Source organism: Grammomys surdaster, unplaced genomic scaffold (genome assembly GCF_004785775.1).
Source record: "Grammomys surdaster isolate TR1022 unplaced genomic scaffold, NIH_TR_1.0 125580, whole genome shotgun sequence".
Taxonomy (NCBI): Eukaryota; Metazoa; Chordata; class Mammalia; order Rodentia; family Muridae; genus Grammomys; species Grammomys surdaster.
Genome location: NW_021620426.1, coordinates 209438 through 224846, shown reverse-complemented (window position 1 = coordinate 224846; position 15409 = coordinate 209438). Strand labels below are relative to the sequence as shown.

At 40.4% G+C, this 15409-nt stretch overlaps 1 protein-coding gene across 2 annotated transcripts in view; it reads right to left on the bottom strand.

Annotated features, from left to right (window-relative positions):
• Positions 1–543: 543 nt before the first annotated feature.
• Positions 544–15409, bottom strand: part of Golim4 (golgi integral membrane protein 4) — a 75926-nt gene continuing 61060 nt past the window's right edge. For both annotated transcript variants that reach the window (XM_028786765.1, XM_028786766.1), the window contains 5 exons: positions 14490–14599; positions 10509–10676; positions 10108–10176; positions 2806–2874; positions 544–2414 (listed from right to left, as the gene is read on the bottom strand). In XM_028786765.1, the coding sequence (XP_028642598.1) occupies positions 2268–2414; positions 2806–2874; positions 10108–10176; positions 10509–10676; positions 14490–14599 (563 nt within the window). In that variant the 3' untranslated portion in view covers positions 544–2267. The remainder of the gene's footprint in view (positions 2415–2805; positions 2875–10107; positions 10177–10508; positions 10677–14489; positions 14600–15409) is intronic.

Sequence of the window (15409 nt, the reverse complement as noted above, 5' to 3'; positions counted from 1 at the left end):
ATTTTACCATTTTTTAATTTTTTAAGGCAGGGTCTCACTCTCAACTTGGAACTCACAGATTTACCTACACTAAGCCTCAGGGATCTCCATGGTTACACACTTGTGTAGGTGCTAGGGATATAACTCAAGTCCTCATGAGTGTAAAGCAAGCACAGAACGAACTGAAGCATCCCTAGAGTTCTCCTTGACTTTTGGACAATCAAAAGTTATAGAATAATTGGCAAGATGAATTAGTGATCATTTCCATTTATTCTGGTCGCTAATGGAAATAGTGACTAGATTTAGTCTGATTTAGTTCTCACTAGAATGTTCTTTTAACAAGTTGTTAGAAATATTCCAGAATGGTTTGTGATTGTTGCTTTAATGGAGAGATTTACATATGAGTTGTGGACATAACACTCATGCTTTTACATATTTTTGTAGCTCAGTTTCTTATTTCTACCCCTTAAAGACAGTGAAAATTATTAGCTTCTTTTTTCAGAAAAGGATTAGGGGATGAGAATTCAGGAGCTAGTCAAAGCAGAAAAAGAAAGAAAAATAAAGTAGTTTGGTGAAGGCATTTAATAATTCATTAATTCATATTGTCCTATAAAGTAAAACCATAGATCACAAACAAACCACTAAGAAATTATATGCTTTAAAAGACCCTTAACTTTTTATAGCTTTATTGATTATTACCCAAGTTTCAATATGTTTCAAATAATTAAATACTGCAAAGGGACATTAAAAATACAAACTAATTTACCAAAATAATTGTATTCTGAGTATTATGTACAATATAATACATTTTACATTACATATGGGATTTTTATACATAAAGATGAGATTTGATTTATGGTTACTGGAAATCCAAACTAAATTTGAGCAGAACATTTCTATGCATAAATACACAATTGCTCAGATGGGAAAATTAAAATCATACATGAGTATGGTTATTAAAAACGAAAACTACTTCATATGATAATAACAGAAAATGGAATTTGCTTTTATTATTTTGAAAGTACCACACACAGATTAACTGCAGCCCAGTTCAATGTGTTTAATAATATCTGTGATCTAAACTAAAATATGTCCTCATTTCCAGGAAAAATTTCCAGTTTGAGTTTTCTTTTAAAGGATGTATTTTTATTTATAGTCATTAGAATGCCTCGTACATAGGCAAAGGCAGGTCAATTCTGGGTAAATAGTAAAGCTGCTAAGGATGGAGTGTCTATCATAGTGCTATAGATATTTTACCATATACTCTGAAAAATAATCCCATTAAACTGTAACTTTGCATGCTTTCCTATCCATAATTGTGAACCGAATGGTTACATACCAAGGCACAGAGCTTAAGAGAGAAACATATGCTGTAGAAAGTGGGCACTAACGAACATCTAACTAAGAGATTTTAGAGAAGAAATGATGGAGACTGGGAGTTCACCCAGGAAGCATCATCACACATCTTACATTGTTTTCTAAGTGTGTCAGTTCCTTTGGCCTCTCTGACAGAACTGAGTCTAAGATACTTTCATAGGGTATTAATGTTATTCAACATTCATACTTGATTCCTCTTAAGCAAGACAGCTGTTCTTTTAAGCATTGCTAGGTATTCTTCTAACTGACATGAAAGTTTGAAAAACAATGTCTTTGCTCTGACACACGCACATACACACACATACACAGATACACACATACACGCATACATGCACACACAGACACACACACTTTCTAATTGCATGTTAATTTTGCAGATGGATCTCATTTGTGAACACTCTGTAGTAGTGACATCCTTTCAAAGCTGTACACAAGAATCTTGTACACAGGAATCTGCAAGAACAGCCATCAGGCCACCAGCCTAGTCTTCCAGCCATTCCCTTGCCATTTGCACAGTATTTTTAGTCCACCTTTTCTTCTATATCCTGCATTTTATCTGAGATAGATAGTAGACTAGCTGAAGACAGAAAACAAAATGGAGACATGCACAAAAGCCAAGCACATCATCCTACCATCGCTGAGAAATGAGATTCAGACTTGAAGGCAAGTCTTACTGTTTTTCTTCTTGTCCATGTTTAACTTGACTATAAAAGAAGTTCTCACCTAAGGTATCAAAATATATTCATATAAATGTATAGCATTTCTAATAAAAAAGTTAAAAAAGTCTAAACCCTTACTCTTGTATGTAATTAAATACTCTAGAATTCAGTAGGAGGGATTTGCTTTAGAGCAGCTTGAAGGAAAAAAAACAAAAAACTGTTGGCCAAGCACAGTCTAGAAACTGTGTCCAGTTACATTTCAGCTCTACGGTGTGATTTCTCAGCAACAGCAGCCCCGTCTTCTTCATCTTCCTCCTCCTCATACTGCTCCTGTCTTCCTTTGGGATGCGCCCCATTGTGAACTCCTTGTTCTTCGACATCATTATTCTTATCATCAGGCTAAAAGATAAAAGAAAAACAAATGACTAAGAGAGGACATAGAGTTCGTGACCGATCATCTCTTTCTTCAAAGGATGCAATGTCATTCATTTTGGACGAATAAAAGATGTGAAGAAAAATAATCTCACTTTAGCATTGCCTGAGAGGTGCAGAGAATATATTGCTGGTCTCTGTGTGCGTGTGTGTGATTTATATGTATAAATGTGACATTCCAGATCAGTATAGGCAAACACACACATATATGTATATGTATATGTATATGTATATGTATATGTATATGTATATATAATACACAGTATACACACAGAAACATACACATATCACATGCATACACATATATACAACTAGTACAATTACATACACATGCATATGTGCAAGGAAATAAACATACATTTTCACCATAGGTCTCTTCATTATGCTCCAATTCCCTTTTTTTCTCTTCAGTCAGATCTTCCTGAACCTAAAAAAGACCACAAAGACAGAGTGCTGTTTTCCCACTTAAATACTTGTCACTAAATACTCCGATTTCTACAATATTAATCCAGAATCACACATCTTTACAAAGAGGAACTAAAATTAAGTTGAAAAATGATGAAAGACAAAATTTTGACTTGTCAACTAGGTGTGAAGGAATGTGTGATATACCTCTGTAGAAATTATTGGTAGTTTCAAGCTGTTGAAGGAACAGGTGTCATTTTTATTCAGTGACATAGCCACTGAGAAGATGCCTTTGCTCTGGTAAATGACCTCTCAAACATACTTGTGCAGGAAACCCTAATTAGACTCAGAAGGCCATACTCGAAAGGAAGACATGACAGTGGGAAGAAGACGTGTTGAAAGAAGCTTCCCAGAAGAAAAGGAAGTTGAAGGAGGGATGAAGCTGGAGAAGGGTATTGGGGAGGAAAGTGATTAAAATTCATTATACAAACATATGAAACTGTCAAACAATAAGAAAATTGTTAAAATCAATATGATTCTCAAGGATTCAAATTTCTTATTTGTTTGGATATGAATTAATTCTAGAAGTCAAAAGACAGAGATGCAGCTCTCCTTCAAACCTGTTGTCATTCCTCTTCCAAATGGGAGAGGTCCAGAAATCTATATGTCAGACAGGATGAAAGTCCTATAAAGACAAAACAGTCCATCTTAGGCTCTGTAGACACGGTCAGAACACTGTATACAGTGTTATGCCTCCATGTATTGCTTCAGGCCAGAAGAGGGCACCAGATCCCATTACAGATGGTTGTGAGTCACCATGTGGTTGCTAGGAACTAAACTCAGAATATCTAAAAGAGCAGAAGAAGCACAGAGGAGCTTGAGGAATCTTGTGGAAGAGGGATCAGGGACACCACAAGAAGCCCTTACAGAGTCAATTAACCTGGGCCCATGGGGGCTCACAGAGACTAAACCATCAACCAAAGAGCATGCAGGGGCTGGACCTAACCCTGCTACATATTTGTAGCAGATGTCCAGCTGAGGTGTTCTGGGAACTACAGAACTGAAGAAATAGGAGGACATGAAAAGAATAATAAAGGTAAGTGGAAATTGAAAGTAAGCATATACAAAGGCAGGCCACTGGCCTGTTTCCATCTTGTCTGCATGCTCTTTGGATGTGTTTGCCCTGATGACACAGCAAGGCTGTCCTCAGTCAATGACTGCCCATGGTCAGGCCTGTCACTCCATGGGAAGGGTTCCTCACTTCTCTTCATGTAGTGACATCATTTATAATGACTGTGTCTTGTTTGTTTGTATTTTGTTTATCAAGACTGAGTCTGCCTCTGTAGCCCTGGCTGTATTGGAACTTGGTCGATAGAAAAAAAAAGTCTGGCCTCAAACTCACAGAGATCTACCTGCCTCTGCCACCTGGGAGCTGCGATTAAAGATGTCACTCTACCACATCCCAGTTATGACTGTGTCTTACATCAATTGTTATATTTAAGGGTTACAGCATGGTAACTTTCTGTTTCTATCATTTTTCTATATTAATTCCCACCAAGAACTCTCCCACATTAACTCTACACTTTCCAATTCTTAAAACACTTAACTATGTCAACCTAATGCCAGGCCTGGGTAAGACGTAGTTAGAGTTCAAGAATAAATTATAAATTATGTGATTCTGAAAAATGTAACGGACCTCTCTGAAACTCAAACTTCTTATGCATAAAATAAAAGTGTTGAATAAAAAGTCCATGGCCCCTGGTGTTTATGTGTGTGTTGGGAGAGGAGTGGTCTGAGAGTTGTGGATCCTTTTAAGCCATTTAGTGAGAAAATGTTTAGCAAATAGGTGGAACCACTCACACAAGTTCAAGGGGTCACACTTTGCAAAGTCTATCCCCAGCTGCTTTCCCCAGGACTAGCTATCTAAACAGAGGTTCCCAGACACCATTATTCACTTGGTAGAAAAGCCCTAATTTCTAGGGCCCTTGAAAGATAATTTCCACCAGGGCAGCTTTGGTCTATGTACTTGTATTTTTTATGACCTTCTTCTCATGGTGATTCTCGGTCAGAGCTGAGACCAGGACACTACTTCCTAGAGTACAATGGATGCTAGTTAAGCATGTCTGGCTGGGGAGATAACAAGCTTCCTAAGAATGTTTTTCCCTTTTTCTACTCATTGGATCTATTGTAAAAATTTTAGCTTATGTCCCAGTTGTCATTTTAATTATAGTTGGGCACTGATGATTTAAATGGGTCTTTCATTTATGGAATCAAAAATAACATTCTATAATAGTCTAGCCATAGAGACAATAGACTCTTACACATATAACAGTAATGTATTCATCATGTCTGAGGCAAAAGCAACACAAGCTCATCTTAATTACATTACTAAATAAGAACAGATGATATTGTGCTTCTGAGCTTTACAATATGCTTAAGCTGATAGCCACTGGCCAAAAGTTCACCATACATCACTTACATCTTCCACAAGAGCCTGCCTTAATATCCCACTAAAGCTGGCACCAAGCTCCACTGAACACATCCCAGCGCCGCTACTTCTCATTTGTAGTCCTGAAATCTATGCTTTCGGAGTTGGAGAAAATAATTCTACCAGATAGGGCAAACCTTGTGTCTGAACTTAGTGTTGGCTCACTATCTTGTGCTATCATAGGTAGTAAAGCTTTACATCATATGTGAGAATCTGTGACCTAGCTAAGAACCGGGAGGCATCACCTTCAGAAGCTAAGCATGGAAGGATCCAGAGGTTGTGGAATGTGACAGTCAAAGGCCTTCAGCGTTAGCTACAATGGCTGCTCCTCAAGGTCTAAGAGCTATGCCCATTTCAAAGCTGTCCTTCCCTCTTCCCTCTTCCTCCCTCCTTCCCTTGTTCCTTCCTAGCAGGGCTTCATATCCCTAGATGGGTTGAAATTCACTGTGTGTCTGAGAACAGTCTTGAACTTCTGATTCTCCTGCCTCTATTCCCAAAGTACTAGGACTGTAAGTGTGCATCACCACACCCAGCTTACATGTTGCTTGGGACAGAATTATAAGCTTCCTATTTGCTGGCCAAGAGCTCTACCAACTGAGCCACACCCACAGTCCTGGAAAAGATTCTTGACATGTTGATCATGTGACTAGGACACATTGGTGTGTCAGTAACCTTTTACTCCTCTCTGAGAATATTCTTATTAACTTGCTTCTTTTGTTGTACTAGAGTCATGAAAGTATTCAAACTGTTCATGAACTCATTTAAACTATTTTCAAGATTTAAATACTTTAAAATACCTAACACTTTTCAGTTACGTAATAATGTCTCTTCACTCAAAAGTAGATAAAACATCTAGAATGCTAGCAATGAGAGAAATAGTAAAGTATGTATTTTTACTCTAAAAACAGTAAGGAAATAAACAAGGAGGGCTGGTCAGGAATCATCATTTTTATGTCTTAGAAGGATAATGTGTGGCTGGAATAAAAGAAGTTAGTGAAAAGCTGAGGGGGGGTAGCATAGTCAGTGAAGTGTTTGCTGAGTAAGCAACTGGACCACAAGCCAATCCTCAAGCCTATGTAAAAAATCCTCACTGGTGGCATGCACATAATGACAGCACTGGTGAGGCAGGGACAGACAGATTCCTGGGGCTTTCTGGATAGACAGCATGCCTACATAATGAATGCCAGGTCACATGGCAGACCTTATTTCTGAAAACAAAGGTGGTTGTCTCTGGAGAGAGAGGGATGACATGCAAAACTGGCCCCTGGACACCAAACTCATGAGAATACATGTGAATGTGTACCTGGATCACATATGTGTTCTCACTCATATGTATACACACACACACACACACACACACACACATACACAAGCTTGCTCGCTCTCCCCCCCTCTCTTTCTTTCTCTTTCCTCCCACTCTTTCTCCCCTCCCTTCCTTTCCTTCCCATTCTCAAGCCAGGAAGTCTGAAGATTGAAGCTCTGACAGATGTAAGGCAGATAGGATACAATTCTCAAGAACTAAATACTAATACCAATACATCTGAGTGTTGTCTAGGATGGAAGAAAACTGAAGGTTGTTTTAAGTCTACAGCCCAGCATCTATAGAGTAGCTGGAACATCTAGACTAAGAATAGAAGATAGGGATGAAGCCACTTCAGAATTTTACTGTTTTTGTAGTCCCTAAATGCTGCCCAGCCACACACACTAAAACAGTGGATCCATGATTTTCAACTAAAAGCACCTCTTGCTGTAGGCTGCTCAGTATCTCATCTCTGTTACTAATGCTTGAAAGAAATTCGACATTTACTCTTCTCCTTCTTATATAGAAGTCTGGGAACACTGGAAAGAGCTAGCAGAATTCAAAACAGCAAGGGGTGCTCAGTGGACAGGGAGCCACTTAAGGGAAAGAAAAGCTTTTTGGAGTATTTCAGGAAATGCTCTTGTGAATGTGTGTGTGTGTATGTGTGTGTGTGTATGTGTGTGTGTCTATGTGTGTCTATGTGTGATAATCCAGAGCTAATGCAACAGGGGGTTAGAAAGTATAGACACTGACCTTCTATAAGACTTCAAGGAAGGGCATAGGGCTTTGTGCAACAAGCCAGTGCTATAACCCCAGACAAGCCCAAGGAAAGGAATATTGGGCACAAGGGAGGGGAAGGATGCCCTCTGAGAGAAGGATGCAGTGGAACAGCACAAGCCTCTGCCTGCTTGAATGCTCTTGCTTATATTTCCTGTCCCTCTGTCCCTATCTCTCTCCCATCTCAGGATCGCTCTCCTTCACCTTAACTGATCATACGACAGAGCTGAGAAGGAATCAGCAAACACTGATTAAACTTTTATGCTCACCCTTCTGAATTTTTAAAAGGAAGCCAAGGTGAACCCTTTCTCTCTTAATCCCTTAAGACTGCCATCCCCTCCCCATTGGACATAAAGAAACAAAGGACTATTAGTTTAGACATCCTGTTACAGGAACAGTCCTGATGAATTGCTTTCTCTAGTAAATGTCTTAATATTCAAGGCTGCTTCCTTTCTCAACACTTTCTGAAAAGACAATTTCTGGGTCTTCATGAAGACAAACAGCAGGAGGAGAAATGTGACAGAATGCTAAGCTCAAGCCTGTTACACAGAACAGGACTGTGGTCATAAAGAGTCCATGCTTTTCTCTTTTCTTGGGAAAAGCATAAGTTTTAGCGCTGGCTCGAAAGCTGACAGAGGCAGGAAGAATGAGGCAGAGACTTGGGAAGGCAGCTGAGAGTGCTGGAGCTGAGCACAAGCTCTCTGAACTCGACCTCTTCATGGGGGCCTGTCTTTGGGTGGTCATATGTCTACCTTCCTATCTGCCCTTTCCTTCAGGGAGAAGGCTGTGTGTTTGCAAGATACTGGTTATGAAGTGGCTCTCAGGGCTTTAACTTGGGAAATACTGACTTATCTACAAAGAGAGTAAATGTGGGGTTTTGACCTGATCGAAACCATACTCCCTGTGGTAGTTTGAAGAAAAATGATCGCCATAGGCTGATAGGGAGTGGCACTTTATGGAAGGATGAAGACATGTAGCAATTCTGGAGTAAGTGTGACATTATTCGAGGAAGACTGTCACTAGCCATACGTAGGCTTTGAGGCTACAGAAACTCAAGCCAGACCTAGTAGCTCACTCTCTTTTCCTGTTGCCTTCAGATCCAGATGTAGAACTCTCTGCTGCCTCTCTAGCACTAAGTCTGCCTGCATGCTGTTATGCTTCCTGCTCTGAATAATGGATTAAACTTCAGAACTGTAAGCCAGCCCCAGTTAAAGGTTTTCCTCTTTAAGAGTTGCTGTGGTCATGGAGTCTCTTCACCGAAATAAAATGCTAACAAAGACATGCTCAGTTATAGGGGTTCACACCTGCGCTCACACACTGAACTTACCATCTCTCTAATCACCAGAATGAGATACTGTGATAGGTTCAGTATAAGATTCATTAGTGATATATGCTAAAAGTTTACAATGGAAAGACAATTAAAATTTTATGTTGAAATTTAGGTCTAAATGTATGTTTTTCAAATGAATCCCAATCCATACCATGTTTTACCTGTCCTTCCTTTTCCTTTTGGTAGAGAAGGTGTGCTGCGGACTGAACTCAAGGCCTCTCACTTGCCAGGTGACCCTCATTATTAAGCTCAATTAAGATGTTACATTCAAATGAGGAAAGAGGTCAGAATGCAAGACTGATACATCTCTAGAAATATCTCCAGTGAGTTAGAGGGATTACAGTTCACTCCTTAGGGTACAGAGGAATTTTAGTCCAGCAACACAGCTACTCTGGCAAGGAATGACACCCAAAGACCTAGTTTTGTGTGATCTGGTTGGAATGTAGACATGCCACACCACCATTAATTCTTCTGGGTGGAATACAGATACACCCTTAGTGTACATCTTTAAGGAACAATGAGTTTATAGAAAGAATCAGCCATGTTGGAAAGTCATGCCTAATTGAGGGTAAGAGAGACAAATCAGAGAAAGATTTGGCACAATGAGTCAAATATAGGATGTCAGTAGACATGGTATTTAAGAGCAATGCAGGGAGAGAGATTTCAAGTGCATCTGGAGTTGAGTCAGTTGGGAGTCAGTACAGTGCAGCGGAGTTGGCTTTGTTCCTGAGCTCATGCAGGTTAGCAGAAGCAGTTGAAGCCAGAGAATAAGAAGGAGCCAGAAGATTAGATGAGTTTTAGTTTGAAGCCAAGCAGAGAAGTTCAGTCAGAAGCTGAGAGAAGCCAATTGGAATCAGTCAGCTTGGAGAGGAGTTTGAGCCAGAAAAGCTGAGTTGAACCAGCCAGCCAGCTTTCAGAAAGAACTAGAAAGGGTGAGTTTATTCAACAATAGGCTTCCAAGATAACAATTACATCAGGCTAATAAAAGTTACTTTCACAGTGGGCTATCTCTGACAGACATGGGCAAGATTCCACAGAGAAAGCTCTAGGGGTCAGTCTATAGTCCCTGGACATGCAGAGCCTTGTTCTCTCTTTGATGTGAGAAAAAGCCTGGGTGGCTACTCTCAGAAGGATCATGTGAATTTCAATGTGCCACAGGTCTTCTCAATTCCAAATTTGTGGTCATTTAAAATGACTCTGGTTTATCTTCTAAGTCTTTCAAATGCCATGATCCATATAGTCTTCAAGCTCCCACCCCTTTCTCATTCCATTCAAGTCTGAATGTCAAAGCCCACAGAACTGAGATTTGTTTGAGGGTAGCATGCCCAGTGTGCCCTGTCCCATGTAGCTAATCTTATACCTCTTCCTCTCCTTCTTCCTGATACTGCTCATCAACATTATCCTCCTGCTGGTCTGGATTCCCTGCCATCTGTTGAAACAAAAGGAGAGACTCATGTTACTGTACCTTAGAGAATCATCACACAGGATGCTGGGTCAAAGAATGAGCATACCTCGATGAAAAGTACACTTGCAAATGCACCAGTCGCCAGAAAGTGATAAATGTTCATTTCTCAAACGTGGAGTGTGGGTCATCCCTTACCTGGCTCTGGGATTACAAGCAGAGTATCTCACACAAGGGTCCAAGACTTGCTGATGTGGCAAATCTTCTCTCACTCACATAAGTGCTTGCCTTCCCCGTAAGCTAGGCATTTCCTAAAAGGCTCAGGCTGAACCCATTCTTCATGCCAGGCATTATCTTACCACCAAGTGCTCATCCATTTCTACGTTCCCTTGCTTCGCTTCGCTCTGTTTTTGCTCTTCACTTTCCTCTGGGATATTTTCTTCTCTCACTTGCTCGGCTTCCTCAAATTCATCTTCTCCTTGATTGTTGGGGTCGTCTGCTGGGTTTATATCCTCTGCAGCTGCCCTCTGCAAAATGTTCATAAAAAGCATCCACCACTTCAAAACCGAGGCTCCAGTTTAATTTCCCTGGAAAGGTCAGACACTGGTAGAAAATGAATTTGCCCTTCATGGAACTGTTCAGATCAATCTTACCCAAGACTCGCAAAGATAGAACTCTTGCTTTGTCAGTGTTTCAGGAAGCAGATCGATTGAGGAAGCACACTTCCTTTGTGGAAGTGATTCCTCAAAATGCTAGCAGTAAGTAATGCAAACATCACCACATAGCCAACAGTGGTAAGAGAAGTCAGAGGGACAAATGGAAAAAAAAATACATGAGTAATAATCAAGATGAGTTAGATGGGCAAATAACTCTTTTTCTGATATGCTGATTTTCATACAAACTTCCCTTTTCGAGAAATTTCAAGAGAGGTGTGTATTGGTTGCAAGTGTGTGCACTTCCATATATACATACACCTGCCTGGAAGTACACTGGAGTGGAGGTCAGAGGTCAACTTCAGGTGTCACTCCTTAGAAACAGTTGGCACTGTACTTTTAGATAGGATATCTCACAATGAGACATGAGGCCCATCCATTAAGCTAAACTGGCCTGTTATCAAGCCCTGGGTTTTCAGTTACCAGCTCCCCAGAACCAGGCCTGCAAGCAGGCACTACCATGTCTGACTTTATATGTGGGTGTTGGAGACTGAGCATGTTCGTGCTTGTGCAGCAAGCACTTTACTAACTGATGGATCTCTGAAGCACCCCCAATAGAAATTCTTAACATGTAAATAGGCAGAGAGTAGTTGATGGGAAAGAAAACCTACATGTCACAGTAAACAGTCCTTTTGCAGCATAGCCAAATTTCTTTATCAACTAGGACTACTGTGAAGAAGTGTAATATTGCTCTAGAAAGGGATAGGAAAAATCAGACAATACATCACCAAACATATTTCCACAGGAGTTCGCAGTAATTATGTTGGCTTCACAATTACTTCAGTTATCCATTTAAGCACCCAAGACACTGGCTGAATAACATCCATCCTCACAAAGATCCTGAGATGGGCAGATAAACCTCTGCTTCTTATGGGTGTCCCCAATCCTTTGGTAAGCCTTGGGATACTGATGGAAGTGGGAATTGCTCTCCATGAGATGCAGAAGCCACAGAGGAGGATTTGGTCTCTCAGCATTGGACAGACAAGGGGCTCTTTCACTGAGCCACTTGACCATGGTCAAGAGCTCCCTGCAGTGTCAGATGGCTTACTGCATAGGCTTGGCCTAAAGCTTCAAGTGCAAATGACACTGCTCTCAATATAAATGATAAGTCATCACCTTCACATCCAATTCCAATTACTCTACAATCTCTTGTTTTATAGGCTTTCTTGTATGAATTATTCATCGTTTGTACAAAGCATCAAGGAAAAGTGTAACCCACTCTTAGCAGAAAAAATGCTAAATATTATTTTAAGTTCATAAAAATGCAAATGCTAGCCCCAACACCAATCAAGCAACAATTAGGGGGAGTTACAGGAAAGAAAAATGTTTCATCAAATAAAATAGTGAATATAGAACTGAATTGGAGGTAACACACACTAAAGAAGACAGGTAAAAAAGCTTTCAGTCTTTTCCAGTGCATTGAATAGAATGAACAAAAAGATGTCAGGAGAGTTAAGGATACTACAAGGCAGGGAGCAGATCCTAAACCTAAGTACCTGTCAGACCCACCCTGCAGCACTGGCAGCCTTCATTTCCTCTTATACATTTGCAGGCTTTTCTGCTCTGGCTTTCTTGTTCTCAAGGGACAGTTCTCATTCCCTCCATTATTGGAAATAGTTCAGAGCTAGGCTCCCAGCTGCATATTTTCCTAAAGGTTATTGCAGAGGGGGAAAAAGAAGCCACTCTGCAAGCTAAGTAGAAAAGCCATCAGCATCATGGTGCTCCAAGTTACTACCCAAACATGCTGGCACCAATAATCAGAAGAATTTCTGGATCAATTTATTCAGAACTCAGGGACTGAATGTCATCCCAACATGCCTATTGGTTTATTAGCAGTATATGATAGGAGAGCTAATGTAAATTGCAAACATCATCTACACAAAACACAAGACTGCATCTACTCCACATCTGCTTGCATTTCTCCTGCATACAGCTAAGGACCTAGACTGCCCAACCTGAAAGGTGAAGTTCTTGTTTTCCATCAACACAAAGACTATCTAGGTATCAACATAATTGCACTCTGAATCATGCATACCATCTTGGCACCTGATGACCTCTTTTCAAACCTGCAGCCACACATCCTTATTCATTGTTATTATGATGGTCACAAAGCATGGAACAAAGTCATATGACACACTTGACAACAACAGACCACACAATATGCTCAGCAAGCATGAAGTCTCTATTCTCATCCCCTTTCTAAATTCTTTGCTGCTTTCCCCCCTCCTCTTCATCTTTAAGAGTCACCGTATTTTTCAATACGTCTCAATTTTGTTCTTCTAAGCAAAAGTTTAATCAGTCTAAAAGATGCTGAAGTTAATGCCTTTTTTAATCCTGAGAATAACCTCCAGCCCATCTCCTCATACCCCTACTCTAGAAAACACAGCCCAGAATAATCATTGGATAAACCAGAATTGTTAAGAACACATGCCTGCTTTCTTCAATGGAAAGAAGAGTGGGATGCCTGGTCTGGAAAGCTGGAGGGATGTGGTCAAACAGCCTGGTGATCCTTTGCAACTCTATTAGGAATCAGCCTCCACCTGAATTTCCCCCAAATCCTAAGAATTACTTAGGCCCTAATTCTGGGTTTTGTCTTTCAGTGACTAGAACTCATCCTTAAGAGGACCCATGGGTTGGAATTCAGATCCAGGCCAAAGGCTGAGGTGTATATTTTATATACCAAAATGGACACAGTCTCCAGGTTCTCTCAGTATCCTTCAGTCTTGACCTGTTAAAGGGCATGGCTGGCATACACGGCCTCTACCCCGAAATTTCAGCCCAGGAGCTGAGCTCCCCCTCTCCCTAAAGCTCTTCACTTTATCATCTATACATTTTGGTTTATCTTTTCTTTCTACCTCTGTCTACATTTTCTCTCTGTTATACAGACACGATCTTTCCTTTGTCCCTCTCCTTTGTTCCCTTCCTCATGGCAACCTTCCTGGCCTGGTTGGTTGGAACCAGTGAGCCTGTCAGAGAGTATTTCCCAACAAGCCTGCCTTTATATACTTTAATTTGGCTTTGATTGGTGCATTCCACTGGTGGAGAATACTTATCAGTACGTACTTTGCATCCTCCATCAACAGCACCCACTCTTATGCTTACTACAAATCTTTCCTCTCTAGAACTGAGCCTTGAGCACTGTTTCCCAGTCAGTAGAACGAATTCTTATGATAAGGGTCTCAGCTCCTTTGCTCTAGCCCTGTATTATGAAAGGGAATTTCAAAAGGCAGCCATCCCTGAAGCTTGGTTATGAGAACTGTGAAATTGACTCCCCAGCCCACACACCAAAGTTCTACTGCCTTAAAATGTATAAGAACTTTCTAGAAGTTTCGATCTAGTTTGATTGACCAAGGCTGACTGTGCCATGCTTCACTCTCACTGCTTTGTGGTTGTTTCCTTGAAAAATATGATTCCTGCAGGAACTCTTGTCATCCATCCCCAACACCCCACCTCATGGTTTGCAGTTCAACGCTTCTGATTTGTTCCTACATGGTTACACAAGATGTCCTCTTTTGTCTGATGAGAAAACACATCTGGAGCTAGAAGCTTTACTCAGACACATGTTCTCTTCTTCTTCCTGCCTGCCTCGTGAGTTACTAACTTTTGGGACCAGAGGAGGATACTTACATCTGCTTCAGCTTCAGGGTCGCCTTCTTGGTGTCCTGGTTCATGAAGTTCCTGTCTGTTGCCTGGGTCTCCTTCAGCTTCATCCTGGCGTTGGTTATCTCTTTCATAGGCTAACAAAGCAAAGGAAGCAAAATGAGCTCTGTGTGGATTGAGCAGGATTTTTCCTCTTGAAAAGCAGCCTATAGTCTATCTCATATCTATCTCCAGTACTGGCACTCTCTGTGTCTCTGTTTTGGGTTTTGTTTGTCTTTTTTTTTTCTGAATAGTTCTGTCCATTTTCTGTATTTCAAAGGGATGGGTAAATGTATCACTATATTCTTCTTAAGGAACATTTATAGCAGACGATGGCTTTTTCCCACCAGATATGAAAACAATAATCAAAACTTGCATAATAAAAGAAATTTAACATAATTAATTTTTTTGGTTGTTGGATATCAGGACAAAATAGAGTTTTCCAAGATTAGGATATTTCATTTCAAAAGGGACAAGTACAATTGTAAACTCAGAAGAGACAGACTGCTGTCAGAAATCACACCCTGAGCTTATATCGCTTAGCAATAGTTTACTTGCTAGTCTTTGAAGGGGGAAAAGTAGTCAGACTAACAGAATTATAAGAGCTCATAAGAATTGTAATCCTTTGAAAAGTAAGGTATAAGATGGAAGGTTAAATACACAGAGACTTATTTAGTTTGCAGACAATAAAGAAGCCGAGAGCCTGCTGGCAAGGTCCAAGTACTCAGAGGGACTTATTAAACAAGGAGGGAGCAAATAGCTCTTAGTCTTATGAACAACAAGTAGAAGAAGTTAAAGTGACCCATGGGGGACATAAATGCAACAATTTCCTGACTCTTAGGGTGATAAAATACCACAACAGGCAGCCGATAGAGCTCGAGCCTTTGCTTTTCTTTAGATTCTTTCTA